Source organism: Ranitomeya variabilis, chromosome 4 (assembly GCF_051348905.1).
Source record: "Ranitomeya variabilis isolate aRanVar5 chromosome 4, aRanVar5.hap1, whole genome shotgun sequence".
Lineage (NCBI taxonomy): Eukaryota > Metazoa > Chordata > Amphibia > Anura > Dendrobatidae > Ranitomeya > Ranitomeya variabilis.
In genome coordinates, this window is record NC_135235.1 from 125,212,279 (window position 1) to 125,239,912 (window position 27,634).

The window sequence follows — 27,634 nt, forward strand, 5'->3', positions numbered from 1 at the left end:
AGAACGGAAGAAGAGCCAGTCATTGGATGCCTCCCCCTGTTTGGTGCGGGCTCCGGCGATGAGCCTGCACCTTTTCCGGCACATGACAGCTGATATGTGCCTCTAACAGCCACAGGTAGAATCGCGATCTACCCACGGCTGTTAACATGTTAAATGCCGCTGTCAAACTGACAGCGGCATTAAACATGCACCTGCAGGAAGCGTGTCATTACCTCCTCCCATCGGCGTCCGTGTCACATGACCGCAGGTCGCCGATGAGTCGGCATGATAACCAGAGGTCTCCTGGAGACCTCTATGGTTGTCGCTGCCGGATTGCTATGAGTGCCGCCTGGTGGTCGGCGCTCATAGCAAGTGAGTAATTCTGCTATACACAGGTGATCTAAGGCCTCTTTCACACTTCCGTCGATATGGGTCCGTCGCAATGCGTCGGGCCGACGGACGATGTGAAAATTTTGCACGACGTGGGCAGTGGATGCAGTTTTTCGATGCATCCGCTGCCCATTCTGCAGTCCGGGGAGGAGGGGGCGGAGTTTCGGCCGCGCATGCACGGTTGAAAATGGCGGACGCGACGGACAAAAAAACGTTCACTTGAACGTTTTTGTTGTGATGACGTTCCGTCAAAACACGACGGATCCGTCGCACGACGGACGCGACGTGTGGCCATCCGTCGCTAATACAAGTCTATGGGCAAAAGACGCATTTTTTGCCCAAAACGACGGATTGCGACGGATGCATAACGACGGAAGTGTGAAAGAGGCCTAAGCATCGCCTATGTTTAGCAGAGGCGATCGAGTTATGGCAGCTTCTAGTCTCCCATGGAGACTATTGAAGCAATGCAAAAGTAAAAAAAAATAAGTTTTTAAAAATATAAATAAAATAAAAAAAAAATATAAAAAGTTCAAATCACCCCCCTTTCGCCCCATTCAAAACAAAACAATAATTTAAAAAAAATCATACACATTTGGTATCGCCGCGTTCAGACTCACCCAATCCATCAATTAAAAAAAAAAAAAAAAAAAAAAAAAGATTAACCTGATCGCTAAACGGCGTAGCGAGAAAAAAAAAGTAGTCAAAAAGCCAGAATTACATTTTTTTTGGTGACCACGACATTGAATTAAAATGTAATAATGGGCGATCAAAAGATCATATCTGCACCAAAATGGTATCATTAAAGACGTCAGCTTGGCACGCAAAAAATAAGCCTTCACCCGACCCCAGATCACGAAAAATGGAGACACTATGGGTATCGAAAAATGGCACAATTTTAATTTTTTTTTTTTTTAATCAAACTTGACCTGGAGAATCATAATGGGAGGTCAGTTTTAGCATTTAGTAAACCTAGCAAAAAAGCCAAACAAAAAACAACTGTGGGATTGCACTTTTTTGCAATTTCACCGCACTTGGAGGTTTTTTTTTCCAGTTTTCGAGTACACGACATGGTAAAACCAACGGTGTCGTTCAAAAAATAAAAAAAGATATGGCCGTGGGAAGAAGGGTAGCAAAAAATGTTATGCAAAAATGGAAATACCCCCGGTCCTAAACTGGTTAAAGCATTTTAAGCTTAGAGAAAAGCAACGCATCAGTCTGTTTTACCTTGTTTCTTTGCAGGTGGCTCATCATCTTCACTGGAACTCTCATCGCTGCTGGATTCCTTCCCAGATTTCTTAGCTGGTAAACCATTGACAGGATGTTTCCTTTTCTTTGCATCTGGTGATCTGAAATTATGTTACATGAAAAGATATGAAACACTTTACATAGAATGGGGAAAAGTGAGCCTGAATTTAAGACTAGTGCTCCTGAAACAATAAGTGCATAAACCTTGCAAGCAGCGGCGTAATAACCGCAGTCTCAGAAGATGTGACCGGGCCAGGGCAGACACAATCAGCTGCAAGTGTATTGTGGCACAGTGTATGGCAATGCAGAGGCCAGCAGCTGACGTTGGCGTGCACGCGACAGGAGGCTTAAGCCAGCTGCCTGCTTCAGAAGGGGACGCCGAATGGAGGGGGAGCGGATGGGAAGCGAGTAGAATGGGATATAGATATATATATATATATATATATATATATATATATATATATATATATATATATATATATATATATATATTAAACAACATCGGCAAAACATATATATCTCTATATTGTGCATAAAGGATACACATACTTCGGTAACCTATATAGGAATGGACAAAAATTCCAGTGGTAAGATGTGGAAAGATCATAGAGACTTATCAAAAGCGACTCGCAGCTGTAATTGCTGCAAAAGATTGCTCTACGAAGTACTGACTTTATGAGGATGGGGGGTGGGGGGAATAGCTGTGCACACTGAAGTTACAGTTATTTTGTTTTATCTGTTTGCTTCACAAATAAAAATAAAACCAAATGTTCACAGCTGTAGGCATGTTCTTTACATGAAGCGTGGATTTTATGGGGAGAATTTCTCTAAAACAGAGTCAGACTAAGACTGTACAACTCCATACTTTGCTTTAAGCATGAGGCGATCAGATAGCTAATACTGCACCACCATCTTTGAAGAAGCAATTTTTTTCCTCTATCAAGATGGCGCCGACATCTCCTGCGCAGTAGCAGCTATTGGATAGCCGATAGCAGCTACTGCGTAGGAGTCGTCATTTTCAACCTTTTATTAAATGTATCTATAGATACCATCAAAAAGCTTACTGCAGAGCAGGAGCGGCTGCCGGAGCCTGCCTGTAGATGGGGATTGTTTACATAAATATATATATTTTTTTAAACTAGGGGGCCGGTCAGTGAGGGATCAGTGACCTGTCAGCAGTCTGCATTATGAATACCTAAGCAGAGCACCACATGAAGAGCATATCATTAACTCAAAACAGAAAATAAAGATTTAACAACAACCACAAGACTGATTTCATCAACCAAGGTATCATTGAAATCAGTATAATCTGGGAGTATAAACTTATGACGACCTTTGACACACTTAGTGCAGGAATGAATGTGTCGCACGGATTTAAGTCTTTTTACATCAATTAACCCCTTCGCGCCATCCGCCGTACTAGTAAGGCGCTGCCGGCACTGCATTTGTGCCAGCCGCAGTACTAGTACGGCGGGCCGATCACTGCGGTCTCACGCTGAGCGGCGCGGTGATCGGGTGCGGGTGTCAGCTGTATATGACAGCTGACACCCCGTAGCAATGCCCACGATCGTCGCTATCGCCGATCGCGGGCATTTAACCCCTCTGATGCCGCTGTCAATAGTGACAGCAGCATAGAGGTGGATCGCGCAGGGACGGGGTGCTCCCTGCGCTCTCCCACCGGAGCAACGCGATGAGATCGCGCTGCTCCGGTGACCTGGAAGGAGTCCCCGGATCCAAGATGGCCGCGGGACTCCTTCCGGGTCATTTACTGACCTGGCTTGCCGGCGCCTGCTGAGAGTTCCTAATAGCAGGCGCCGGCAAGCCTCTGGAACGTGCCTGTCAGATCAATGATCTGATCTAAAACAGTGATGTCCCACCCTGGGACAATCGTAAAAAGTAAAAAAAAAAAAAAAAAAAAATACAATGTATAAAAAATAAAATAAAAAAATCCCCAAATAAAGAAAAAAAAAACATTTCCCAGTAATTCCATTTATTTTTGTAAATAAAAAAAACAAAACAATAAAAGTACACATATTTGGTATCGCCGCGTCCGTAACGACCCGCTCTATAAAACTATCCCACTAGTTAACCCCTTCAGTGAACACCCCAAAAAAATAAAATAAAAAACAAGGCAAAAAACAACGCTTTATTATCAAACAGGCGAACAAAAAGTGGAATGACACGCGATCAAAAAGACGGATATAAATAACCATGGTACCGTTGAAAACGTCATCTTGTCCCGAAAAAAAATGCCGCCATACAGCATCATCAACAGAAAATTCCGCCTCCCAAAAATCGGAATAAAAAGCGATCAAAAAGTGTCATGTGCCCGAAAATGGTACCAATAAAAACATCAACTCGTCCCGCAAAAAACAAGATCTCACATGACTCTGTGGGCCAAAATATGGATAAATTATAGCTCTCAAAATGTGGTGATGCAAAAACTATTTTTTGTAAAAAAAAAGCGTCTTTTAGTGTGTGATGGCTGCCAACCATAAAAATCCGCCAAAAAAACGCTATAAAAGTAAATCAAACCCCCCTTCATCACCCCCTTAGTTAGGGAAAAATAATAAAATTTTAAAAAATGAGTTAGGGCTAGAGTTAGGGCTAGAGTTAGGGCTAGAGTTAGGGCTAGAGTTAGGGCTAGAGTTAGGGCTAGAGTTAGGGCTAGAGTTAGGGCTAGAGTTAGGGCTAGAGTTAGGGCTAGAGTTAGGGCTAGAGTTAGGGCTAGAGTTAGGGCTAGAGTTAGGGCTAGAGTTAGGGCTAGAGTTAGGGCTAGAGTTAGGGCTAGAGTTAGGGCTAGAGTTAGGGCTAGAGTTAGGGCTAGAGTTAGGGCTAGAGTTAGGGCTAGAGTTAGGGCTAGAGTTAGGGCTAGAGTTAGGGCTAGAGTTAGGGCTAGAGTTAGGGCTAGAGTTAGGGCTAGAGTTAGGGCTAGAGTTAGGGCTAGAGTTAGGGCTAGAGTTAGGGCTAGAGTTAGGGCTAGAGTTAGGGCTAGAGTTAGGGCTAGAGTTAGGGCTAGAGTTAGGGCTAGAGTTAGGGCTAGAGTTAGGGCTAGAGTTAGGGCTAGAGTTAGGGCTAGAGTTAGGGCTAGAGTTAGGGCTAGAGTTAGGGCTAGAGTTAGGGCTAGAGTTAGGGCTAGAGTTAGGGCTAGAGTTAGGGCTAGAGTTAGGGCTAGAGTTAGGGCTAGAGTTAGGGCTAGAGTTAGGGCTAGAGTTAGGGCTAGAGTTAGGGCTAGAGTTAGGGCTAGAGTTAGGGCTAGAGTTAGGGCTAGAGTTAGGGCTAGAGTTAGGGCTAGAGTTAGGGCTAGAGTTAGGGCTAGAGTTAGGGCTAGAGTTAGGGCTAGAGTTAGGGCTAGAGTTAGGGCTAGAGTTAGGGCTAGAGTTAGGGCTAGAGTTAGGGCTAGAGTTAGGGCTAGAGTTAGGGCTAGAGTTAGGGCTAGAGTTAGGGCTAGAGTTAGGGCTAGAGTTAGGGCTAGAGTTAGGGCTAGAGTTAGGGCTAGAGTTAGGGCTAGAGTTAGGGCTAGAGTTAGGGCTAGAGTTAGGGCTAGAGTTAGGGCTAGAGTTAGGGCTAGAGTTAGGGCTAGAGTTAGGGCTAGAGTTAGGGCTAGAGTTAGGGCTAGAGTTAGGGCTAGAGTTAGGGCTAGAGTTAGGGCTAGAGTTAGGGCTAGAGTTAGGGCTAGAGTTAGGGCTAGAGTTAGGGCTAGAGTTAGGGCTAGAGTTAGGGCTAGAGTTAGGGCTAGAGTTAGGGCTAGAGTTAGGGCTAGAGTTAGGGCTAGAGTTAGGGCTAGAGTTAGGGCTAGAGTTAGGGCTAGAGTTAGGGCTAGAGTTAGGGCTAGAGTTAGGGCTAGAGTTAGGGCTAGAGTTAGGGCTAGAGTTAGGGCTAGAGTTAGGGCTAGAGTTAGGGCTAGAGTTAGGGCTAGAGTTAGGGCTAGAGTTAGGGCTAGAGTTAGGGCTAGAGTTAGGGCTAGAGTTAGGGCTAGAGTTAGGGCTAGAGTTAGGGCTAGAGTTAGGGCTAGAGTTAGGGCTAGAGTTAGGGCTAGAGTTAGGGCTAGAGTTAGGGCTAGAGTTAGGGCTAGAGTTAGGGCTAGAGTTAGGGCTAGAGTTAGGGCTAGAGTTAGGGCTAGAGTTAGGGCTAGAGTTAGGGCTAGAGTTAGGGCTAGAGTTAGGGCTAGAGTTAGGGCTAGAGTTAGGGCTAGAGTTAGGGCTAGAGTTAGGGCTAGAGTTAGGGCTAGAGTTAGGGCTAGAGTTAGGGCTAGAGTTAGGGCTAGAGTTAGGGCTAGAGTTAGGGCTAGAGTTAGGGCTAGAGTTAGGGCTAGAGTTAGGGCTAGAGTTAGGGCTAGAGTTAGGGCTAGAGTTAGGGCTAGAGTTAGGGCTAGAGTTAGGGCTAGAGTTAGGGCTAGAGTTAGGGCTAGAGTTAGGGCTAGAGTTAGGGCTAGAGTTAGGGCTAGAGTTAGGGCTAGAGTTAGGGCTAGAGTTAGGGCTAGAGTTAGGGCTAGAGTTAGGGCTAGAGTTAGGGCTAGAGTTAGGGCTAGAGTTAGGGCTAGAGTTAGGGCTAGAGTTAGGGCTAGAGTTAGGGCTAGAGTTAGGGCTAGAGTTAGGGCTAGAGTTAGGGCTAGAGTTAGGGCTAGAGTTAGGGCTAGAGTTAGGGCTAGAGTTAGGGCTAGAGTTAGGGCTAGAGTTAGGGCTAGAGTTAGGGCTAGAGTTAGGGCTAGAGTTAGGGCTAGAGTTAGGGCTAGAGTTAGGGCTAGAGTTAGGGCTAGAGTTAGGGCTAGAGTTAGGGCTAGAGTTAGGGCTAGAGTTAGGGCTAGAGTTAGGGCTAGAGTTAGGGCTAGAGTTAGGGCTAGAGTTAGGGCTAGAGTTAGGGCTAGAGTTAGGGCTAGAGTTAGGGCTAGAGTTAGGGCTAGAGTTAGGGCTAGAGTTAGGGCTAGAGTTAGGGCTAGAGTTAGGGCTAGAGTTAGGGCTAGAGTTAGGGCTAGAGTTAGGGCTAGAGTTAGGGCTAGAGTTAGGGCTAGAGTTAGGGCTAGAGTTAGGGCTAGAGTTAGGGCTAGAGTTAGGGCTAGAGTTAGGGCTAGAGTTAGGGCTAGAGTTAGGGCTAGAGTTAGGGCTAGAGTTAGGGCTAGAGTTAGGGCTAGAGTTAGGGCTAGAGTTAGGGCTAGAGTTAGGGCTAGAGTTAGGGCTAGAGTTAGGGCTAGAGTTAGGGCTAGAGTTAGGGCTAGAGTTAGGGCTAGAGTTAGGGCTAGAGTTAGGGCTAGAGTTAGGGCTAGAGTTAGGGCTAGAGTTAGGGCTAGAGTTAGGGCTAGAGTTAGGGCTAGAGTTAGGGCTAGAGTTAGGGCTAGAGTTAGGGCTAGAGTTAGGGCTAGAGTTAGGGCTAGAGTTAGGGCTAGAGTTAGGGCTAGAGTTAGGGCTAGAGTTAGGGCTAGAGTTAGGGCTAGAGTTAGGGCTAGAGTTAGGGCTAGAGTTAGGGCTAGAGTTAGGGCTAGAGTTAGGGCTAGAGTTAGGGCTAGAGTTAGGGCTAGAGTTAGGGCTAGAGTTAGGGCTAGAGTTAGGGCTAGAGTTAGGGCTAGAGTTAGGGCTAGAGTTAGGGCTAGAGTTAGGGCTAGAGTTAGGGCTAGAGTTAGGGCTAGAGTTAGGGCTAGAGTTAGGGCTAGAGTTAGGGCTAGAGTTAGGGCTAGAGTTAGGGCTAGAGTTAGGGCTAGAGTTAGGGCTAGAGTTAGGGCTAGAGTTAGGGCTAGAGTTAGGGCTAGAGTTAGGGCTAGAGTTAGGGCTAGAGTTAGGGCTAGAGTTAGGGCTAGAGTTAGGGCTAGAGTTAGGGCTAGAGTTAGGGCTAGAGTTAGGGCTAGAGTTAGGGCTAGAGTTAGGGCTAGAGTTAGGGCTAGAGTTAGGGCTAGAGTTAGGGCTAGAGTTAGGGCTAGAGTTAGGGCTAGAGTTAGGGCTAGAGTTAGGGCTAGAGTTAGGGCTAGAGTTAGGGCTAGAGTTAGGGCTAGAGTTAGGGCTAGAGTTAGGGCTAGAGTTAGGGCTAGAGTTAGGGCTAGAGTTAGGGCTAGAGTTAGGGCTAGAGTTAGGGCTAGAGTTAGGGCTAGAGTTAGGGCTAGAGTTAGGGCTAGAGTTAGGGCTAGAGTTAGGGCTAGAGTTAGGGCTAGAGTTAGGGCTAGAGTTAGGGCTAGAGTTAGGGCTAGAGTTAGGGCTAGAGTTAGGGCTAGAGTTAGGGCTAGAGTTAGGGCTAGAGTTAGGGCTAGAGTTAGGGCTAGAGTTAGGGCTAGAGTTAGGGCTAGAGTTAGGGCTAGAGTTAGGGCTAGAGTTAGGGCTAGAGTTAGGGCTAGAGTTAGGGCTAGAGTTAGGGCTAGAGTTAGGGCTAGAGTTAGGGCTAGAGTTAGGGCTAGAGTTAGGGCTAGAGTTAGGGCTAGAGTTAGGGCTAGAGTTAGGGCTAGAGTTAGGGCTAGAGTTAGGGCTAGAGTTAGGGCTAGAGTTAGGGCTAGAGTTAGGGCTAGAGTTAGGGCTAGAGTTAGGGCTAGAGTTAGGGCTAGAGTTAGGGCTAGAGTTAGGGCTAGAGTTAGGGCTAGAGTTAGGGCTAGAGTTAGGGCTAGAGTTAGGGCTAGAGTTAGGGCTAGAGTTAGGGCTAGAGTTAGGGCTAGAGTTAGGGCTAGAGTTAGGGCTAGAGTTAGGGCTAGAGTTAGGGCTAGAGTTAGGGCTAGAGTTAGGGCTAGAGTTAGGGCTAGAGTTAGGGCTAGAGTTAGGGCTAGAGTTAGGGCTAGAGTTAGGGCTAGAGTTAGGGCTAGAGTTAGGGCTAGAGTTAGGGCTAGAGTTAGGGCTAGAGTTAGGGCTAGAGTTAGGGCTAGAGTTAGGGCTAGAGTTAGGGCTAGAGTTAGGGCTAGAGTTAGGGCTAGAGTTAGGGCTAGAGTTAGGGCTAGAGTTAGGGCTAGAGTTAGGGCTAGAGTTAGGGCTAGAGTTAGGGCTAGAGTTAGGGCTAGAGTTAGGGCTAGAGTTAGGGCTAGAGTTAGGGCTAGAGTTAGGGCTAGAGTTAGGGCTAGAGTTAGGGCTAGAGTTAGGGCTAGAGTTAGGGCTAGAGTTAGGGCTAGAGTTAGGGCTAGAGTTAGGGCTAGAGTTAGGGCTAGAGTTAGGGCTAGAGTTAGGGCTAGAGTTAGGGCTAGAGTTAGGGCTAGAGTTAGGGCTAGAGTTAGGGCTAGAGTTAGGGCTAGAGTTAGGGCTAGAGTTAGGGCTAGAGTTAGGGCTAGAGTTAGGGCTAGAGTTAGGGCTAGAGTTAGGGCTAGAGTTAGGGCTAGAGTTAGGGCTAGAGTTAGGGCTAGAGTTAGGGCTAGAGTTAGGGCTAGAGTTAGGGCTAGAGTTAGGGCTAGAGTTAGGGCTAGAGTTAGGGCTAGAGTTAGGGCTAGAGTTAGGGCTAGAGTTAGGGCTAGAGTTAGGGCTAGAGTTAGGGCTAGAGTTAGGGCTAGAGTTAGGGCTAGAGTTAGGGCTAGAGTTAGGGCTAGAGTTAGGGCTAGAGTTAGGGCTAGAGTTAGGGCTAGAGTTAGGGCTAGAGTTAGGGCTAGAGTTAGGGCTAGAGTTAGGGCTAGAGTTAGGGCTAGAGTTAGGGCTAGAGTTAGGGCTAGAGTTAGGGCTAGAGTTAGGGCTAGAGTTAGGGCTAGAGTTAGGGCTAGAGTTAGGGCTAGAGTTAGGGCTAGAGTTAGGGCTAGAGTTAGGGCTAGAGTTAGGGCTAGAGTTAGGGCTAGAGTTAGGGCTAGAGTTAGGGCTAGAGTTAGGGCTAGAGTTAGGGCTAGAGTTAGGGCTAGAGTTAGGGCTAGAGTTAGGGCTAGAGTTAGGGCTAGAGTTAGGGCTAGAGTTAGGGCTAGAGTTAGGGCTAGAGTTAGGGCTAGAGTTAGGGCTAGAGTTAGGGCTAGAGTTAGGGCTAGAGTTAGGGCTAGAGTTAGGGCTAGAGTTAGGGCTAGAGTTAGGGCTAGAGTTAGGGCTAGAGTTAGGGCTAGAGTTAGGGCTAGAGTTAGGGCTAGAGTTAGGGCTAGAGTTAGGGCTAGAGTTAGGGCTAGAGTTAGGGCTAGAGTTAGGGCTAGAGTTAGGGCTAGAGTTAGGGCTAGAGTTAGGGCTAGAGTTAGGGCTAGAGTTAGGGCTAGAGTTAGGGCTAGAGTTAGGGCTAGAGTTAGGGCTAGAGTTAGGGCTAGAGTTAGGGCTAGAGTTAGGGCTAGAGTTAGGGCTAGAGTTAGGGCTAGAGTTAGGGCTAGAGTTAGGGCTAGAGTTAGGGCTAGAGTTAGGGCTAGAGTTAGGGCTAGAGTTAGGGCTAGAGTTAGGGCTAGAGTTAGGGCTAGAGTTAGGGCTAGAGTTAGGGCTAGAGTTAGGGCTAGAGTTAGGGCTAGAGTTAGGGCTAGAGTTAGGGCTAGAGTTAGGGCTAGAGTTAGGGCTAGAGTTAGGGCTAGAGTTAGGGCTAGAGTTAGGGCTAGAGTTAGGGCTAGAGTTAGGGCTAGAGTTAGGGCTAGAGTTAGGGCTAGAGTTAGGGCTAGAGTTAGGGCTAGAGTTAGGGCTAGAGTTAGGGCTAGAGTTAGGGCTAGAGTTAGGGCTAGAGTTAGGGCTAGAGTTAGGGCTAGAGTTAGGGCTAGAGTTAGGGCTAGAGTTAGGGCTAGAGTTAGGGCTAGAGTTAGGGCTAGAGTTAGGGCTAGAGTTAGGGCTAGAGTTAGGGCTAGAGTTAGGGCTAGAGTTAGGGCTAGAGTTAGGGCTAGAGTTAGGGCTAGAGTTAGGGCTAGAGTTAGGGCTAGAGTTAGGGCTAGAGTTAGGGCTAGAGTTAGGGCTAGAGTTAGGGCTAGAGTTAGGGCTAGAGTTAGGGCTAGAGTTAGGGCTAGAGTTAGGGCTAGAGTTAGGGCTAGAGTTAGGGCTAGAGTTAGGGCTAGAGTTAGGGCTAGAGTTAGGGCTAGAGTTAGGGCTAGAGTTAGGGCTAGAGTTAGGGCTAGAGTTAGGGCTAGAGTTAGGGCTAGAGTTAGGGCTAGAGTTAGGGCTAGAGTTAGGGCTAGAGTTAGGGCTAGAGTTAGGGCTAGAGTTAGGGCTAGAGTTAGGGCTAGAGTTAGGGCTAGAGTTAGGGCTAGAGTTAGGGCTAGAGTTAGGGCTAGAGTTAGGGCTAGAGTTAGGGCTAGAGTTAGGGCTAGAGTTAGGGCTAGAGTTAGGGCTAGAGTTAGGGCTAGAGTTAGGGCTAGAGTTAGGGCTAGAGTTAGGGCTAGAGTTAGGGCTAGAGTTAGGGCTAGAGTTAGGGCTAGAGTTAGGGCTAGAGTTAGGGCTAGAGTTAGGGCTAGAGTTAGGGCTAGAGTTAGGGCTAGAGTTAGGGCTAGAGTTAGGGCTAGAGTTAGGGCTAGAGTTAGGGCTAGAGTTAGGGCTAGAGTTAGGGCTAGAGTTAGGGCTAGAGTTAGGGCTAGAGTTAGGGCTAGAGTTAGGGCTAGAGTTAGGGCTAGAGTTAGGGCTAGAGTTAGGGCTAGAGTTAGGGCTAGAGTTAGGGCTAGAGTTAGGGCTAGAGTTAGGGCTAGAGTTAGGGCTAGAGTTAGGGCTAGAGTTAGGGCTAGAGTTAGGGCTAGAGTTAGGGCTAGAGTTAGGGCTAGAGTTAGGGCTAGAGTTAGGGCTAGAGTTAGGGCTAGAGTTAGGGCTAGAGTTAGGGCTAGAGTTAGGGCTAGAGTTAGGGCTAGAGTTAGGGCTAGAGTTAGGGCTAGAGTTAGGGCTAGAGTTAGGGCTAGAGTTAGGGCTAGAGTTAGGGCTAGAGTTAGGGCTAGAGTTAGGGCTAGAGTTAGGGCTAGAGTTAGGGCTAGAGTTAGGGCTAGAGTTAGGGCTAGAGTTAGGGCTAGAGTTAGGGCTAGAGTTAGGGCTAGAGTTAGGGCTAGAGTTAGGGCTAGAGTTAGGGCTAGAGTTAGGGCTAGAGTTAGGGCTAGAGTTAGGGCTAGAGTTAGGGCTAGAGTTAGGGCTAGAGTTAGGGCTAGAGTTAGGGCTAGAGTTAGGGCTAGAGTTAGGGCTAGAGTTAGGGCTAGAGTTAGGGCTAGAGTTAGGGCTAGAGTTAGGGCTAGAGTTAGGGCTAGAGTTAGGGCTAGAGTTAGGGCTAGAGTTAGGGCTAGAGTTAGGGCTAGAGTTAGGGCTAGAGTTAGGGCTAGAGTTAGGGCTAGAGTTAGGGCTAGAGTTAGGGCTAGAGTTAGGGCTAGAGTTAGGGCTAGAGTTAGGGCTAGAGTTAGGGCTAGAGTTAGGGCTAGAGTTAGGGCTAGAGTTAGGGCTAGAGTTAGGGCTAGAGTTAGGGCTAGAGTTAGGGCTAGAGTTAGGGCTAGAGTTAGGGCTAGAGTTAGGGCTAGAGTTAGGGCTAGAGTTAGGGCTAGAGTTAGGGCTAGAGTTAGGGCTAGAGTTAGGGCTAGAGTTAGGGCTAGAGTTAGGGCTAGAGTTAGGGCTAGAGTTAGGGCTAGAGTTAGGGCTAGAGTTAGGGCTAGAGTTAGGGCTAGAGTTAGGGCTAGAGTTAGGGCTAGAGTTAGGGCTAGAGTTAGGGCTAGAGTTAGGGCTAGAGTTAGGGCTAGAGTTAGGGCTAGAGTTAGGGCTAGAGTTAGGGCTAGAGTTAGGGCTAGAGTTAGGGCTAGAGTTAGGGCTAGAGTTAGGGCTAGAGTTAGGGCTAGAGTTAGGGCTAGAGTTAGGGCTAGAGTTAGGGCTAGAGTTAGGGCTAGAGTTAGGGCTAGAGTTAGGGCTAGAGTTAGGGCTAGAGTTAGGGCTAGAGTTAGGGCTAGAGTTAGGGCTAGAGTTAGGGCTAGAGTTAGGGCTAGAGTTAGGGCTAGAGTTAGGGCTAGAGTTAGGGCTAGAGTTAGGGCTAGAGTTAGGGCTAGAGTTAGGGCTAGAGTTAGGGCTAGAGTTAGGGCTAGAGTTAGGGCTAGAGTTAGGGCTAGAGTTAGGGCTAGAGTTAGGGCTAGAGTTAGGGCTAGAGTTAGGGCTAGAGTTAGGGCTAGAGTTAGGGCTAGAGTTAGGGCTAGAGTTAGGGCTAGAGTTAGGGCTAGAGTTAGGGCTAGAGTTAGGGCTAGAGTTAGGGCTAGAGTTAGGGCTAGAGTTAGGGCTAGAGTTAGGGCTAGAGTTAGGGCTAGAGTTAGGGCTAGAGTTAGGGCTAGAGTTAGGGCTAGAGTTAGGGCTAGAGTTAGGGCTAGAGTTAGGGCTAGAGTTAGGGCTAGAGTTAGGGCTAGAGTTAGGGCTAGAGTTAGGGCTAGAGTTAGGGCTAGAGTTAGGGCTAGAGTTAGGGCTAGAGTTAGGGCTAGAGTTAGGGCTAGAGTTAGGGCTAGAGTTAGGGCTAGAGTTAGGGCTAGAGTTAGGGCTAGAGTTAGGGCTAGAGTTAGGGCTAGAGTTAGGGCTAGAGTTAGGGCTAGAGTTAGGGCTAGAGTTAGGGCTAGAGTTAGGGCTAGAGTTAGGGCTAGAGTTAGGGCTAGAGTTAGGGCTAGAGTTAGGGCTAGAGTTAGGGCTAGAGTTAGGGCTAGAGTTAGGGCTAGAGTTAGGGCTAGAGTTAGGGCTAGAGTTAGGGCTAGAGTTAGGGCTAGAGTTAGGGCTAGAGTTAGGGCTAGAGTTAGGGCTAGAGTTAGGGCTAGAGTTAGGGCTAGAGTTAGGGCTAGAGTTAGGGCTAGAGTTAGGGCTAGAGTTAGGGCTAGAGTTAGGGCTAGAGTTAGGGCTAGAGTTAGGGCTAGAGTTAGGGCTAGAGTTAGGGCTAGAGTTAGGGCTAGAGTTAGGGCTAGAGTTAGGGCTAGAGTTAGGGCTAGAGTTAGGGCTAGAGTTAGGGCTAGAGTTAGGGCTAGAGTTAGGGCTAGAGTTAGGGCTAGAGTTAGGGCTAGAGTTAGGGCTAGAGTTAGGGCTAGAGTTAGGGCTAGAGTTAGGGCTAGAGTTAGGGCTAGAGTTAGGGCTAGAGTTAGGGCTAGAGTTAGGGCTAGAGTTAGGGCTAGAGTTAGGGCTAGAGTTAGGGCTAGAGTTAGGGCTAGAGTTAGGGCTAGAGTTAGGGCTAGAGTTAGGGCTAGAGTTAGGGCTAGAGTTAGGGCTAGAGTTAGGGCTAGAGTTAGGGCTAGAGTTAGGGCTAGAGTTAGGGCTAGAGTTAGGGCTAGAGTTAGGGCTAGAGTTAGGGCTAGAGTTAGGGCTAGAGTTAGGGCTAGAGTTAGGGCTAGAGTTAGGGCTAGAGTTAGGGCTAGAGTTAGGGCTAGAGTTAGGGCTAGAGTTAGGGCTAGAGTTAGGGCTAGAGTTAGGGCTAGAGTTAGGGCTAGAGTTAGGGCTAGAGTTAGGGCTAGAGTTAGGGCTAGAGTTAGGGCTAGAGTTAGGGCTAGAGTTAGGGCTAGAGTTAGGGCTAGAGTTAGGGCTAGAGTTAGGGCTAGAGTTAGGGCTAGAGTTAGGGCTAGAGTTAGGGCTAGAGTTAGGGCTAGAGTTAGGGCTAGAGTTAGGGCTAGAGTTAGGGCTAGAGTTAGGGCTAGAGTTAGGGCTAGAGTTAGGGCTAGAGTTAGGGCTAGAGTTAGGGCTAGAGTTAGGGCTAGAGTTAGGGCTAGAGTTAGGGCTAGAGTTAGGGCTAGAGTTAGGGCTAGAGTTAGGGCTAGAGTTAGGGCTAGAGTTAGGGCTAGAGTTAGGGCTAGAGTTAGGGCTAGAGTTAGGGCTAGAGTTAGGGCTAGAGTTAGGGCTAGAGTTAGGGCTAGAGTTAGGGCTAGAGTTAGGGCTAGAGTTAGGGCTAGAGTTAGGGCTAGAGTTAGGGCTAGAGTTAGGGCTAGAGTTAGGGCTAGAGTTAGGGCTAGAGTTAGGGCTAGAGTTAGGGCTAGAGTTAGGGCTAGAGTTAGGGCTAGAGTTAGGGCTAGAGTTAGGGCTAGAGTTAGGGCTAGAGTTAGGGCTAGAGTTAGGGCTAGAGTTAGGGCTAGAGTTAGGGCTAGAGTTAGGGCTAGAGTTAGGGCTAGAGTTAGGGCTAGAGTTAGGGCTAGAGTTAGGGCTAGAGTTAGGGCTAGAGTTAGGGCTAGAGTTAGGGCTAGAGTTAGGGCTAGAGTTAGGGCTAGAGTTAGGGCTAGAGTTAGGGCTAGAGTTAGGGCTAGAGTTAGGGCTAGAGTTAGGGCTAGAGTTAGGGCTAGAGTTAGGGCTAGAGTTAGGGCTAGAGTTAGGGCTAGAGTTAGGGCTAGAGTTAGGGCTAGAGTTAGGGCTAGAGTTAGGGCTAGAGTTAGGGCTAGAGTTAGGGCTAGAGTTAGGGCTAGAGTTAGGGCTAGAGTTAGGGCTAGAGTTAGGGCTAGAGTTAGGGCTAGAGTTAGGGCTAGAGTTAGGGCTAGAGTTAGGGCTAGAGTTAGGGCTAGAGTTAGGGCTAGAGTTAGGGCTAGAGTTAGGGCTAGAGTTAGGGCTAGAGTTAGGGCTAGAGTTAGGGCTAGAGTTAGGGCTAGAGTTAGGGCTAGAGTTAGGGCTAGAGTTAGGGCTAGAGTTAGGGCTAGAGTTAGGGCTAGAGTTAGGGCTAGAGTTAGGGCTAGAGTTAGGGCTAGAGTTAGGGCTAGAGTTAGGGCTAGAGTTAGGGCTAGAGTTAGGGCTAGAGTTAGGGCTAGAGTTAGGGCTAGAGTTAGGGCTAGAGTTAGGGCTAGAGTTAGGGCTAGAGTTAGGGCTAGAGTTAGGGCTAGAGTTAGGGCTAGAGTTAGGGCTAGAGTTAGGGCTAGAGTTAGGGCTAGAGTTAGGGCTAGAGTTAGGGCTAGAGTTAGGGCTAGAGTTAGGGCTAGAGTTAGGGCTAGAGTTAGGGCTAGAGTTAGGGCTAGAGTTAGGGCTAGAGTTAGGGCTAGAGTTAGGGCTAGAGTTAGGGCTAGAGTTAGGGCTAGAGTTAGGGCTAGAGTTAGGGCTAGAGTTAGGGCTAGAGTTAGGGCTAGAGTTAGGGCTAGAGTTAGGGCTAGAGTTAGGGCTAGAGTTAGGGCTAGAGTTAGGGCTAGAGTTAGGGCTAGAGTTAGGGCTAGAGTTAGGGCTAGAGTTAGGGCTAGAGTTAGGGCTAGAGTTAGGGCTAGAGTTAGGGCTAGAGTTAGGGCTAGAGTTAGGGCTAGAGTTAGGGCTAGAGTTAGGGCTAGAGTTAGGGCTAGAGTTAGGGCTAGAGTTAGGGCTAGAGTTAGGGCTAGAGTTAGGGCTAGAGTTAGGGCTAGAGTTAGGGCTAGAGTTAGGGCTAGAGTTAGGGCTAGAGTTAGGGCTAGAGTTAGGGCTAGAGTTAGGGCTAGAGTTAGGGCTAGAGTTAGGGCTAGAGTTAGGGCTAGAGTTAGGGCTAGAGTTAGGGCTAGAGTTAGGGCTAGAGTTAGGGCTAGAGTTAGGGCTAGAGTTAGGGCTAGAGTTAGGGCTAGAGTTAGGGCTAGAGTTAGGGCTAGAGTTAGGGCTAGAGTTAGGGCTAGAGTTAGGGCTAGAGTTAGGGCTAGAGTTAGGGCTAGAGTTAGGGCTAGAGTTAGGGCTAGAGTTAGGGCTAGAGTTAGGGCTAGAGTTAGGGCTAGAGTTAGGGCTAGAGTTAGGGCTAGAGTTAGGGCTAGAGTTAGGGCTAGAGTTAGGGCTAGAGTTAGGGCTAGAGTTAGGGCTAGAGTTAGGGCTAGAGTTAGGGCTAGAGTTAGGGCTAGAGTTAGGGCTAGAGTTAGGGCTAGAGTTAGGGCTAGAGTTAGGGCTAGAGTTAGGGCTAGAGTTAGGGCTAGAGTTAGGGCTAGAGTTAGGGCTAGAGTTAGGGCTAGAGTTAGGGCTAGAGTTAGGGCTAGAGTTAGGGCTAGAGTTAGGGCTAGAGTTAGGGCTAGAGTTAGGGCTAGAGTTAGGGCTAGAGTTAGGGCTAGAGTTAGGGCTAGAGTTAGGGCTAGAGTTAGGGCTAGAGTTAGGGCTAGAGTTAGGGCTAGAGTTAGGGCTAGAGTTAGGGCTAGAGTTAGGGCTAGAGTTAGGGCTAGAGTTAGGGCTAGAGTTAGGGCTAGAGTTAGGGCTAGAGTTAGGGCTAGAGTTAGGGCTAGAGTTAGGGCTAGAGTTAGGGCTAGAGTTAGGGCTAGAGTTAGGGCTAGAGTTAGGGCTAGAGTTAGGGCTAGAGTTAGGGCTAGAGTTAGGGCTAGAGTTAGGGCTAGAGTTAGGGCTAGAGTTAGGGCTAGAGTTAGGGCTAGAGTTAGGGCTAGAGTTAGGGCTAGAGTTAGGGCTAGAGTTAGGGCTAGAGTTAGGGCTAGAGTTAGGGCTAGAGTTAGGGCTAGAGTTAGGGCTAGAGTTAGGGCTAGAGTTAGGGCTAGAGTTAGGGCTAGAGTTAGGGCTAGAGTTAGGGCTAGAGTTAGGGCTAGAGTTAGGGCTAGAGTTAGGGCTAGAGTTAGGGCTAGAGTTAGGGCTAGAGTTAGGGCTAGAGTTAGGGCTAGAGTTAGGGCTAGAGTTAGGGCTAGAGTTAGGGCTAGAGTTAGGGCTAGAGTTAGGGCTAGAGTTAGGGCTAGAGTTAGGGCTAGAGTTAGGGCTAGAGTTAGGGCTAGAGTTAGGGCTAGAGTTAGGGCTAGAGTTAGGGCTAGAGTTAGGGCTAGAGTTAGGGCTAGAGTTAGGGCTAGAGTTAGGGCTAGAGTTAGGGCTAGAGTTAGGGCTAGAGTTAGGGCTAGAGTTAGGGCTAGAGTTAGGGCTAGAGTTAGGGCTAGAGTTAGGGCTAGAGTTAGGGCTAGAGTTAGGGCTAGAGTTAGGGCTAGAGTTAGGGCTAGAGTTAGGGCTAGAGTTAGGGCTAGAGTTAGGGCTAGAGTTAGGGCTAGAGTTAGGGCTAGAGTTAGGGCTAGAGTTAGGGCTAGAGTTAGGGCTAGAGTTAGGGCTAGAGTTAGGGCTAGAGTTAGGGCTAGAGTTAGGGCTAGAGTTAGGGCTAGAGTTAGGGCTAGAGTTAGGGCTAGAGTTAGGGCTAGAGTTAGGGCTAGAGTTAGGGCTAGAGTTAGGGCTAGAGTTAGGGCTAGAGTTAGGGCTAGAGTTAGGGCTAGAGTTAGGGCTAGAGTTAGGGCTAGAGTTAGGGCTAGAGTTAGGGCTAGAGTTAGGGCTAGAGTTAGGGCTAGAGTTAGGGCTAGAGTTAGGGCTAGAGTTAGGGCTAGAGTTAGGGCTAGAGTTAGGGCTAGAGTTAGGGCTAGAGTTAGGGCTAGAGTTAGGGCTAGAGTTAGGGCTAGAGTTAGGGCTAGAGTTAGGGCTAGAGTTAGGGCTAGAGTTAGGGCTAGAGTTAGGGCTAGAGTTAGGGCTAGAGTTAGGGCTAGAGTTAGGGCTAGAGTTAGGGCTAGAGTTAGGGCTAGAGTTAGGGCTAGAGTTAGGGCTAGAGTTAGGGCTAGAGTTAGGGCTAGAGTTAGGGCTAGAGTTAGGGCTAGAGTTAGGGCTAGAGTTAGGGCTAGAGTTAGGGCTAGAGTTAGGGCTAGAGTTAGGGCTAGAGTTAGGGCTAGAGTTAGGGCTAGAGTTAGGGCTAGAGTTAGGGCTAGAGTTAGGGCTAGAGTTAGGGCTAGAGTTAGGGCTAGAGTTAGGGCTAGAGTTAGGGCTAGAGTTAGGGCTAGAGTTAGGGCTAGAGTTAGGGCTAGAGTTAGGGCTAGAGTTAGGGCTAGAGTTAGGGCTAGAGTTAGGGCTAGAGTTAGGGCTAGAGTTAGGGCTAGAGTTAGGGCTAGAGTTAGGGCTAGAGTTAGGGCTAGAGTTAGGGCTAGAGTTAGGGCTAGAGTTAGGGCTAGAGTTAGGGCTAGAGTTAGGGCTAGAGTTAGGGCTAGAGTTAGGGCTAGAGTTAGGGCTAGAGTTAGGGCTAGAGTTAGGGCTAGAGTTAGGGCTAGAGTTAGGGCTAGAGTTAGGGCTAGAGTTAGGGCTAGAGTTAGGGCTAGAGTTAGGGCTAGAGTTAGGGCTAGAGTTAGGGCTAGAGTTAGGGCTAGAGTTAGGGCTAGAGTTAGGGCTAGAGTTAGGGCTAGAGTTAGGGCTAGAGTTAGGGCTAGAGTTAGGGCTAGAGTTAGGGCTAGAGTTAGGGCTAGAGTTAGGGCTAGAGTTAGGGCTAGAGTTAGGGCTAGAGTTAGGGCTAGAGTTAGGGCTAGAGTTAGGGCTAGAGTTAGGGCTAGAGTTAGGGCTAGAGTTAGGGCTAGAGTTAGGGCTAGAGTTAGGGCTAGAGTTAGGGCTAGAGTTAGGGCTAGAGTTAGGGCTAGAGTTAGGGCTAGAGTTAGGGCTAGAGTTAGGGCTAGAGTTAGGGCTAGAGTTAGGGCTAGAGTTAGGGCTAGAGTTAGGGCTAGAGTTAGGGCTAGAGTTAGGGCTAGAGTTAGGGCTAGAGTTAGGGCTAGAGTTAGGGCTAGAGTTAGGGCTAGAGTTAGGGCTAGAGTTAGGGCTAGAGTTAGGGCTAGAGTTAGGGCTAGAGTTAGGGCTAGAGTTAGGGCTAGAGTTAGGGCTAGAGTTAGGGCTAGAGTTAGGGCTAGAGTTAGGGCTAGAGTTAGGGCTAGAGTTAGGGCTAGAGTTAGGGCTAGAGTTAGGGCTAGAGTTAGGGCTAGAGTTAGGGCTAGAGTTAGGGCTAGAGTTAGGGCTAGAGTTAGGGCTAGAGTTAGGGCTAGAGTTAGGGCTAGAGTTAGGGCTAGAGTTAGGGCTAGAGTTAGGGCTAGAGTTAGGGCTAGAGTTAGGGCTAGAGTTAGGGCTAGAGTTAGGGCTAGAGTTAGGGCTAGAGTTAGGGCTAGAGTTAGGGCTAGAGTTAGGGCTAGAGTTAGGGCTAGAGTTAGGGCTAGAGTTAGGGCTAGAGTTAGGGCTAGAGTTAGGGCTAGAGTTAGGGCTAGAGTTAGGGCTAGAGTTAGGGCTAGAGTTAGGGCTAGAGTTAGGGCTAGAGTTAGGGCTAGAGTTAGGGCTAGAGTTAGGGCTAGAGTTAGGGCTAGAGTTAGGGCTAGAGTTAGGGCTAGAGTTAGGGCTAGAGTTAGGGCTAGAGTTAGGGCTAGAGTTAGGGCTAGAGTTAGGGCTAGAGTTAGGGCTAGAGTTAGGGCTAGAGTTAGGGCTAGAGTTAGGGCTAGAGTTAGGGCTAGAGTTAGGGCTAGAGTTAGGGCTAGAGTTAGGGCTAGAGTTAGGGCTAGAGTTAGGGCTAGAGTTAGGGCTAGAGTTAGGGCTAGAGTTAGGGCTAGAGTTAGGGCTAGAGTTAGGGCTAGAGTTAGGGCTAGAGTTAGGGCTAGAGTTAGGGCTAGAGTTAGGGCTAGAGTTAGGGCTAGAGTTAGGGCTAGAGTTAGGGCTAGAGTTAGGGCTAGAGTTAGGGCTAGAGTTAGGGCTAGAGTTAGGGCTAGAGTTAGGGCTAGAGTTAGGGCTAGAGTTAGGGCTAGAGTTAGGGCTAGAGTTAGGGCTAGAGTTAGGGCTAGAGTTAGGGCTAGAGTTAGGGCTAGAGTTAGGGCTAGAGTTAGGGCTAGAGTTAGGGCTAGAGTTAGGGCTAGAGTTAGGGCTAGAGTTAGGGCTAGAGTTAGGGCTAGAGTTAGGGCTAGAGTTAGGGCTAGAGTTAGGGCTAGAGTTAGGGCTAGAGTTAGGGCTAGAGTTAGGGCTAGAGTTAGGGCTAGAGTTAGGGCTAGAGTTAGGGCTAGAGTTAGGGCTAGAGTTAGGGCTAGAGTTAGGGCTAGAGTTAGGGCTAGAGTTAGGGCTAGAGTTAGGGCTAGAGTTAGGGCTAGAGTTAGGGCTAGAGTTAGGGCTAGAGTTAGGGCTAGAGTTAGGGCTAGAGTTAGGGCTAGAGTTAGGGCTAGAGTTAGGGCTAGAGTTAGGGCTAGAGTTAGGGCTAGAGTTAGGGCTAGAGTTAGGGCTAGAGTTAGGGCTAGAGTTAGGGCTAGAGTTAGGGCTAGAGTTAGGGCTAGAGTTAGGGCTAGAGTTAGGGCTAGAGTTAGGGCTAGAGTTAGGGCTAGAGTTAGGGCTAGAGTTAGGGCTAGAGTTAGGGCTAGAGTTAGGGCTAGAGTTAGGGCTAGAGTTAGGGCTAGAGTTAGGGCTAGAGTTAGGGCTAGAGTTAGGGCTAGAGTTAGGGCTAGAGTTAGGGCTAGAGTTAGGGCTAGAGTTAGGGCTAGAGTTAGGGCTAGAGTTAGGGCTAGAGTTAGGGCTAGAGTTAGGGCTAGAGTTAGGGCTAGAGTTAGGGCTAGAGTTAGGGCTAGAGTTAGGGCTAGAGTTAGGGCTAGAGTTAGGGCTAGAGTTAGGGCTAGAGTTAGGGCTAGAGTTAGGGCTAGAGTTAGGGCTAGAGTTAGGGCTAGAGTTAGGGCTAGAGTTAGGGCTAGAGTTAGGGCTAGAGTTAGGGCTAGAGTTAGGGCTAGAGTTAGGGCTAGAGTTAGGGCTAGAGTTAGGGCTAGAGTTAGGGCTAGAGTTAGGGCTAGAGTTAGGGCTAGAGTTAGGGCTAGAGTTAGGGCTAGAGTTAGGGCTAGAGTTAGGGCTAGAGTTAGGGCTAGAGTTAGGGCTAGAGTTAGGGCTAGAGTTAGGGCTAGAGTTAGGGCTAGAGTTAGGGCTAGAGTTAGGGCTAGAGTTAGGGCTAGAGTTAGGGCTAGAGTTAGGGCTAGAGTTAGGGCTAGAGTTAGGGCTAGAGTTAGGGCTAGAGTTAGGGCTAGAGTTAGGGCTAGAGTTAGGGCTAGAGTTAGGGCTAGAGTTAGGGCTAGAGTTAGGGCTAGAGTTAGGGCTAGAGTTAGGGCTAGAGTTAGGGCTAGAGTTAGGGCTAGAGTTAGGGCTAGAGTTAGGGCTAGAGTTAGGGCTAGAGTTAGGGCTAGAGTTAGGGCTAGAGTTAGGGCTAGAGTTAGGGCTAGAGTTAGGGCTAGAGTTAGGGCTAGAGTTAGGGCTAGAGTTAGGGCTAGAGTTAGGGCTAGAGTTAGGGCTAGAGTTAGGGCTAGAGTTAGGGCTAGAGTTAGGGCTAGAGTTAGGGCTAGAGTTAGGGCTAGAGTTAGGGCTAGAGTTAGGGCTAGAGTTAGGGCTAGAGTTAGGGCTAGAGTTAGGGCTAGAGTTAGGGCTAGAGTTAGGGCTAGAGTTAGGGCTAGAGTTAGGGCTAGAGTTAGGGCTAGAGTTAGGGCTAGAGTTAGGGCTAGAGTTAGGGCTAGAGTTAGGGCTAGAGTTAGGGCTAGAGTTAGGGCTAGAGTTAGGGCTAGAGTTAGGGCTAGAGTTAGGGCTAGAGTTAGGGCTAGAGTTAGGGCTAGAGTTAGGGCTAGAGTTAGGGCTAGAGTTAGGGCTAGAGTTAGGGCTAGAGTTAGGGCTAGAGTTAGGGCTAGAGTTAGGGCTAGAGTTAGGGCTAGAGTTAGGGCTAGAGTTAGGGCTAGAGTTAGGGCTAGAGTTAGGGCTAGAGTTAGGGCTAGAGTTAGGGCTAGAGTTAGGGCTAGAGTTAGGGCTAGAGTTAGGGCTAGAGTTAGGGCTAGAGTTAGGGCTAGAGTTAGGGCTAGAGTTAGGGCTAGAGTTAGGGCTAGAGTTAGGGCTAGAGTTAGGGCTAGAGTTAGGGCTAGAGTTAGGGCTAGAGTTAGGGCTAGAGTTAGGGCTAGAGTTAGGGCTAGAGTTAGGGCTAGAGTTAGGGCTAGAGTTAGGGCTAGAGTTAGGGCTAGAGTTAGGGCTAGAGTTAGGGCTAGAGTTAGGGCTAGAGTTAGGGCTAGAGTTAGGGCTAGAGTTAGGGCTAGAGTTAGGGCTAGAGTTAGGGCTAGAGTTAGGGCTAGAGTTAGGGCTAGAGTTAGGGCTAGAGTTAGGGCTAGAGTTAGGGCTAGAGTTAGGGCTAGAGTTAGGGCTAGAGTTAGGGCTAGAGTTAGGGCTAGAGTTAGGGCTAGAGTTAGGGCTAGAGTTAGGGCTAGAGTTAGGGCTAGAGTTAGGGCTAGAGTTAGGGCTAGAGTTAGGGCTAGAGTTAGGGCTAGAGTTAGGGCTAGAGTTAGGGCTAGAGTTAGGGCTAGAGTTAGGGCTAGAGTTAGGGCTAGAGTTAGGGCTAGAGTTAGGGCTAGAGTTAGGGCTAGAGTTAGGGCTAGAGTTAGGGCTAGAGTTAGGGCTAGAGTTAGGGCTAGAGTTAGGGCTAGAGTTAGGGCTAGAGTTAGGGCTAGAGTTAGGGCTAGAGTTAGGGCTAGAGTTAGGGCTAGAGTTAGGGCTAGAGTTAGGGCTAGAGTTAGGGCTAGAGTTAGGGCTAGAGTTAGGGCTAGAGTTAGGGCTAGAGTTAGGGCTAGAGTTAGGGCTAGAGTTAGGGCTAGAGTTAGGGCTAGAGTTAGGGCTAGAGTTAGGGCTAGAGTTAGGGCTAGAGTTAGGGCTAGAGTTAGGGCTAGAGTTAGGGCTAGAGTTAGGGCTAGAGTTAGGGCTAGAGTTAGGGCTAGAGTTAGGGCTAGAGTTAGGGCTAGAGTTAGGGCTAGAGTTAGGGCTAGAGTTAGGGCTAGAGTTAGGGCTAGAGTTAGGGCTAGAGTTAGGGCTAGAGTTAGGGCTAGAGTTAGGGCTAGAGTTAGGGCTAGAGTTAGGGCTAGAGTTAGGGCTAGAGTTAGGGCTAGAGTTAGGGCTAGAGTTAGGGCTAGAGTTAGGGCTAGAGTTAGGGCTAGAGTTAGGGCTAGAGTTAGGGCTAGAGTTAGGGCTAGAGTTAGGGCTAGAGTTAGGGCTAGAGTTAGGGCTAGAGTTAGGGCTAGAGTTAGGGCTAGAGTTAGGGCTAGAGTTAGGGCTAGAGTTAGGGCTAGAGTTAGGGCTAGAGTTAGGGCTAGAGTTAGGGCTAGAGTTAGGGCTAGAGTTAGGGCTAGAGTTAGGGCTAGAGTTAGGGCTAGAGTTAGGGCTAGAGTTAGGGCTAGAGTTAGGGCTAGAGTTAGGGCTAGAGTTAGGGCTAGAGTTAGGGCTAGAGTTAGGGCTAGAGTTAGGGCTAGAGTTAGGGCTAGAGTTAGGGCTAGAGTTAGGGCTAGAGTTAGGGCTAGAGTTAGGGCTAGAGTTAGGGCTAGAGTTAGGGCTAGAGTTAGGGCTAGAGTTAGGGCTAGAGTTAGGGCTAGAGTTAGGGCTAGAGTTAGGGCTAGAGTTAGGGCTAGAGTTAGGGCTAGAGTTAGGGCTAGAGTTAGGGCTAGAGTTAGGGCTAGAGTTAGGGCTAGAGTTAGGGCTAGAGTTAGGGCTAGAGTTAGGGCTAGAGTTAGGGCTAGAGTTAGGGCTAGAGTTAGGGCTAGAGTTAGGGCTAGAGTTAGGGCTAGAGTTAGGGCTAGAGTTAGGGCTAGAGTTAGGGCTAGAGTTAGGGCTAGAGTTAGGGCTAGAGTTAGGGCTAGAGTTAGGGCTAGAGTTAGGGCTAGAGTTAGGGCTAGAGTTAGGGCTAGAGTTAGGGCTAGAGTTAGGGCTAGAGTTAGGGCTAGAGTTAGGGCTAGAGTTAGGGCTAGAGTTAGGGCTAGAGTTAGGGCTAGAGTTAGGGCTAGAGTTAGGGCTAGAGTTAGGGCTAGAGTTAGGGCTAGAGTTAGGGCTAGAGTTAGGGCTAGAGTTAGGGCTAGAGTTAGGGCTAGAGTTAGGGCTAGAGTTAGGGCTAGAGTTAGGGCTAGAGTTAGGGCTAGAGTTAGGGCTAGAGTTAGGGCTAGAGTTAGGGCTAGAGTTAGGGCTAGAGTTAGGGCTAGAGTTAGGGCTAGAGTTAGGGCTAGAGTTAGGGCTAGAGTTAGGGCTAGAGTTAGGGCTAGAGTTAGGGCTAGAGTTAGGGCTAGAGTTAGGGCTAGAGTTAGGGCTAGAGTTAGGGCTAGAGTTAGGGCTAGAGTTAGGGCTAGAGTTAGGGCTAGAGTTAGGGCTAGAGTTAGGGCTAGAGTTAGGGCTAGAGTTAGGGCTAGAGTTAGGGCTAGAGTTAGGGCTAGAGTTAGGGCTAGAGTTAGGGCTAGAGTTAGGGCTAGAGTTAGGGCTAGAGTTAGGGCTAGAGTTAGGGCTAGAGTTAGGGCTAGAGTTAGGGCTAGAGTTAGGGCTAGAGTTAGGGCTAGAGTTAGGGCTAGAGTTAGGGCTAGAGTTAGGGCTAGAGTTAGGGCTAGAGTTAGGGCTAGAGTTAGGGCTAGAGTTAGGGCTAGAGTTAGGGCTAGAGTTAGGGCTAGAGTTAGGGCTAGAGTTAGGGCTAGAGTTAGGGCTAGAGTTAGGGCTAGAGTTAGGGCTAGAGTTAGGGCTAGAGTTAGGGCTAGAGTTAGGGCTAGAGTTAGGGCTAGAGTTAGGGCTAGAGTTAGGGCTAGAGTTAGGGCTAGAGTTAGGGCTAGAGTTAGGGCTAGAGTTAGGGCTAGAGTTAGGGCTAGAGTTAGGGCTAGAGTTAGGGCTAGAGTTAGGGCTAGAGTTAGGGCTAGAGTTAGGGCTAGAGTTAGGGCTAGAGTTAGGGCTAGAGTTAGGGCTAGAGTTAGGGCTAGAGTTAGGGCTAGAGTTAGGGCTAGAGTTAGGGCTAGAGTTAGGGCTAGAGTTAGGGCTAGAGTTAGGGCTAGAGTTAGGGCTAGAGTTAGGGCTAGAGTTAGGGCTAGAGTTAGGGCTAGAGTTAGGGCTAGAGTTAGGGCTAGAGTTAGGGCTAGAGTTAGGGCTAGAGTTAGGGCTAGAGTTAGGGCTAGAGTTAGGGCTAGAGTTAGGGCTAGAGTTAGGGCTAGAGTTAGGGCTAGAGTTAGGGCTAGAGTTAGGGCTAGAGTTAGGGCTAGAGTTAGGGCTAGAGTTAGGGCTAGAGTTAGGGCTAGAGTTAGGGCTAGAGTTAGGGCTAGAGTTAGGGCTAGAGTTAGGGCTAGAGTTAGGGCTAGAGTTAGGGCTAGAGTTAGGGCTAGAGTTAGGGCTAGAGTTAGGGCTAGAGTTAGGGCTAGAGTTAGGGCTAGAGTTAGGGCTAGAGTTAGGGCTAGAGTTAGGGCTAGAGTTAGGGCTAGAGTTAGGGCTAGAGTTAGGGCTAGAGTTAGGGCTAGAGTTAGGGCTAGAGTTAGGGCTAGAGTTAGGGCTAGAGTTAGGGCTAGAGTTAGGGCTAGAGTTAGGGCTAGAGTTAGGGCTAGAGTTAGGGCTAGAGTTAGGGCTAGAGTTAGGGCTAGAGTTAGGGCTAGAGTTAGGGCTAGAGTTAGGGCTAGAGTTAGGGCTAGAGTTAGGGCTAGAGTTAGGGCTAGAGTTAGGGCTAGAGTTAGGGCTAGAGTTAGGGCTAGAGTTAGGGCTAGAGTTAGGGCTAGAGTTAGGGCTAGAGTTAGGGCTAGAGTTAGGGCTAGAGTTAGGGCTAGAGTTAGGGCTAGAGTTAGGGCTAGAGTTAGGGCTAGAGTTAGGGCTAGAGTTAGGGCTAGAGTTAGGGCTAGAGTTAGGGCTAGAGTTAGGGCTAGAGTTAGGGCTAGAGTTAGGGCTAGAGTTAGGGCTAGAGTTAGGGCTAGAGTTAGGGCTAGAGTTAGGGCTAGAGTTAGGGCTAGAGTTAGGGCTAGAGTTAGGGCTAGAGTTAGGGCTAGAGTTAGGGCTAGAGTTAGGGCTAGAGTTAGGGCTAGAGTTAGGGCTAGAGTTAGGGCTAGAGTTAGGGCTAGAGTTAGGGCTAGAGTTAGGGCTAGAGTTAGGGCTAGAGTTAGGGCTAGAGTTAGGGCTAGAGTTAGGGCTAGAGTTAGGGCTAGAGTTAGGGCTAGAGTTAGGGCTAGAGTTAGGGCTAGAGTTAGGGCTAGAGTTAGGGCTAGAGTTAGGGCTAGAGTTAGGGCTAGAGTTAGGGCTAGAGTTAGGGCTAGAGTTAGGGCTAGAGTTAGGGCTAGAGTTAGGGCTAGAGTTAGGGCTAGAGTTAGGGCTAGAGTTAGGGCTAGAGTTAGGGCTAGAGTTAGGGCTAGAGTTAGGGCTAGAGTTAGGGCTAGAGTTAGGGCTAGAGTTAGGGCTAGAGTTAGGGCTAGAGTTAGGGCTAGAGTTAGGGCTAGAGTTAGGGCTAGAGTTAGGGCTAGAGTTAGGGCTAGAGTTAGGGCTAGAGTTAGGGCTAGAGTTAGGGCTAGAGTTAGGGCTAGAGTTAGGGCTAGAGTTAGGGCTAGAGTTAGGGCTAGAGTTAGGGCTAGAGTTAGGGCTAGAGTTAGGGCTAGAGTTAGGGCTAGAGTTAGGGCTAGAGTTAGGGCTAGAGTTAGGGCTAGAGTTAGGGCTAGAGTTAGGGCTAGAGTTAGGGCTAGAGTTAGGGCTAGAGTTAGGGCTAGAGTTAGGGCTAGAGTTAGGGCTAGAGTTAGGGCTAGAGTTAGGGCTAGAGTTAGGGCTAGAGTTAGGGCTAGAGTTAGGGCTAGAGTTAGGGCTAGAGTTAGGGCTAGAGTTAGGGCTAGAGTTAGGGCTAGAGTTAGGGCTAGAGTTAGGGCTAGAGTTAGGGCTAGAGTTAGGGCTAGAGTTAGGGCTAGAGTTAGGGCTAGAGTTAGGGCTAGAGTTAGGGCTAGAGTTAGGGCTAGAGTTAGGGCTAGAGTTAGGGCTAGAGTTAGGGCTAGAGTTAGGGCTAGAGTTAGGGCTAGAGTTAGGGCTAGAGTTAGGGCTAGAGTTAGGGCTAGAGTTAGGGCTAGAGTTAGGGCTAGAGTTAGGGCTAGAGTTAGGGCTAGAGTTAGGGCTAGAGTTAGGGCTAGAGTTAGGGCTAGAGTTAGGGCTAGAGTTAGGGCTAGAGTTAGGGCTAGAGTTAGGGCTAGAGTTAGGGCTAGAGTTAGGGCTAGAGTTAGGGCTAGAGTTAGGGCTAGAGTTAGGGCTAGAGTTAGGGCTAGAGTTAGGGCTAGAGTTAGGGCTAGAGTTAGGGCTAGAGTTAGGGCTAGAGTTAGGGCTAGAGTTAGGGCTAGAGTTAGGGCTAGAGTTAGGGCTAGAGTTTGGGCTAGAGTTAGGGCTAGAGTTAGGGCTAGAGTTAGGGCTAGAGTTAGGGCTAGAGTTAGGGCTAGAGTTAGGGCTAGAGTTAGGGCTAGAGTTAGGGCTAGAGTTAGGGCTAGAGTTAGGGCTAGAGTTAGGGCTAGAGTTAGGGCTAGAGTTAGGGCTAGAGTTAGGGCTAGAGTTAGGGCTAGAGTTAGGGCTAGAGTTAGGGCTAGAGTTAGGGCTAGAGTTAGGGCTAGAGTTAGGGCTAGAGTTAGGGCTAGAGTTAGGGCTAGAGTTAGGGCTAGAGTTAGGGCTAGAGTTAGGGCTAGAGTTAGGGCTAGAGTTAGGGCTAGAGTTAGGGCTAGAGTTAGGGCTAGAGTTAGGGCTAGAGTTAGGGCTAGAGTTAGGGCTAGAGTTAGGGCTAGAGTTAGGGCTAGAGTTAGGGCTAGAGTTAGGGC

The 27,634-nt window shown here is 48.9% G+C and overlaps 1 protein-coding gene across 6 annotated transcripts in view; it reads right to left on the minus strand.

Annotated features, from left to right (window-relative positions):
* The window catches only part of NOLC1 (nucleolar and coiled-body phosphoprotein 1), a 125,963-nt gene that overhangs the window by 62,931 nt on the left and 35,398 nt on the right, over positions 1–27,634 (minus strand). For all 6 annotated transcript variants that reach the window (XM_077259209.1, XM_077259207.1, XM_077259210.1 and 3 more), the window contains exon 3: positions 1,594–1,715. In XM_077259209.1, coding sequence (XP_077115324.1) covers positions 1,594–1,715 — 122 coding nt within the window. The remainder of the gene's footprint in view (positions 1–1,593; positions 1,716–27,634) is intronic.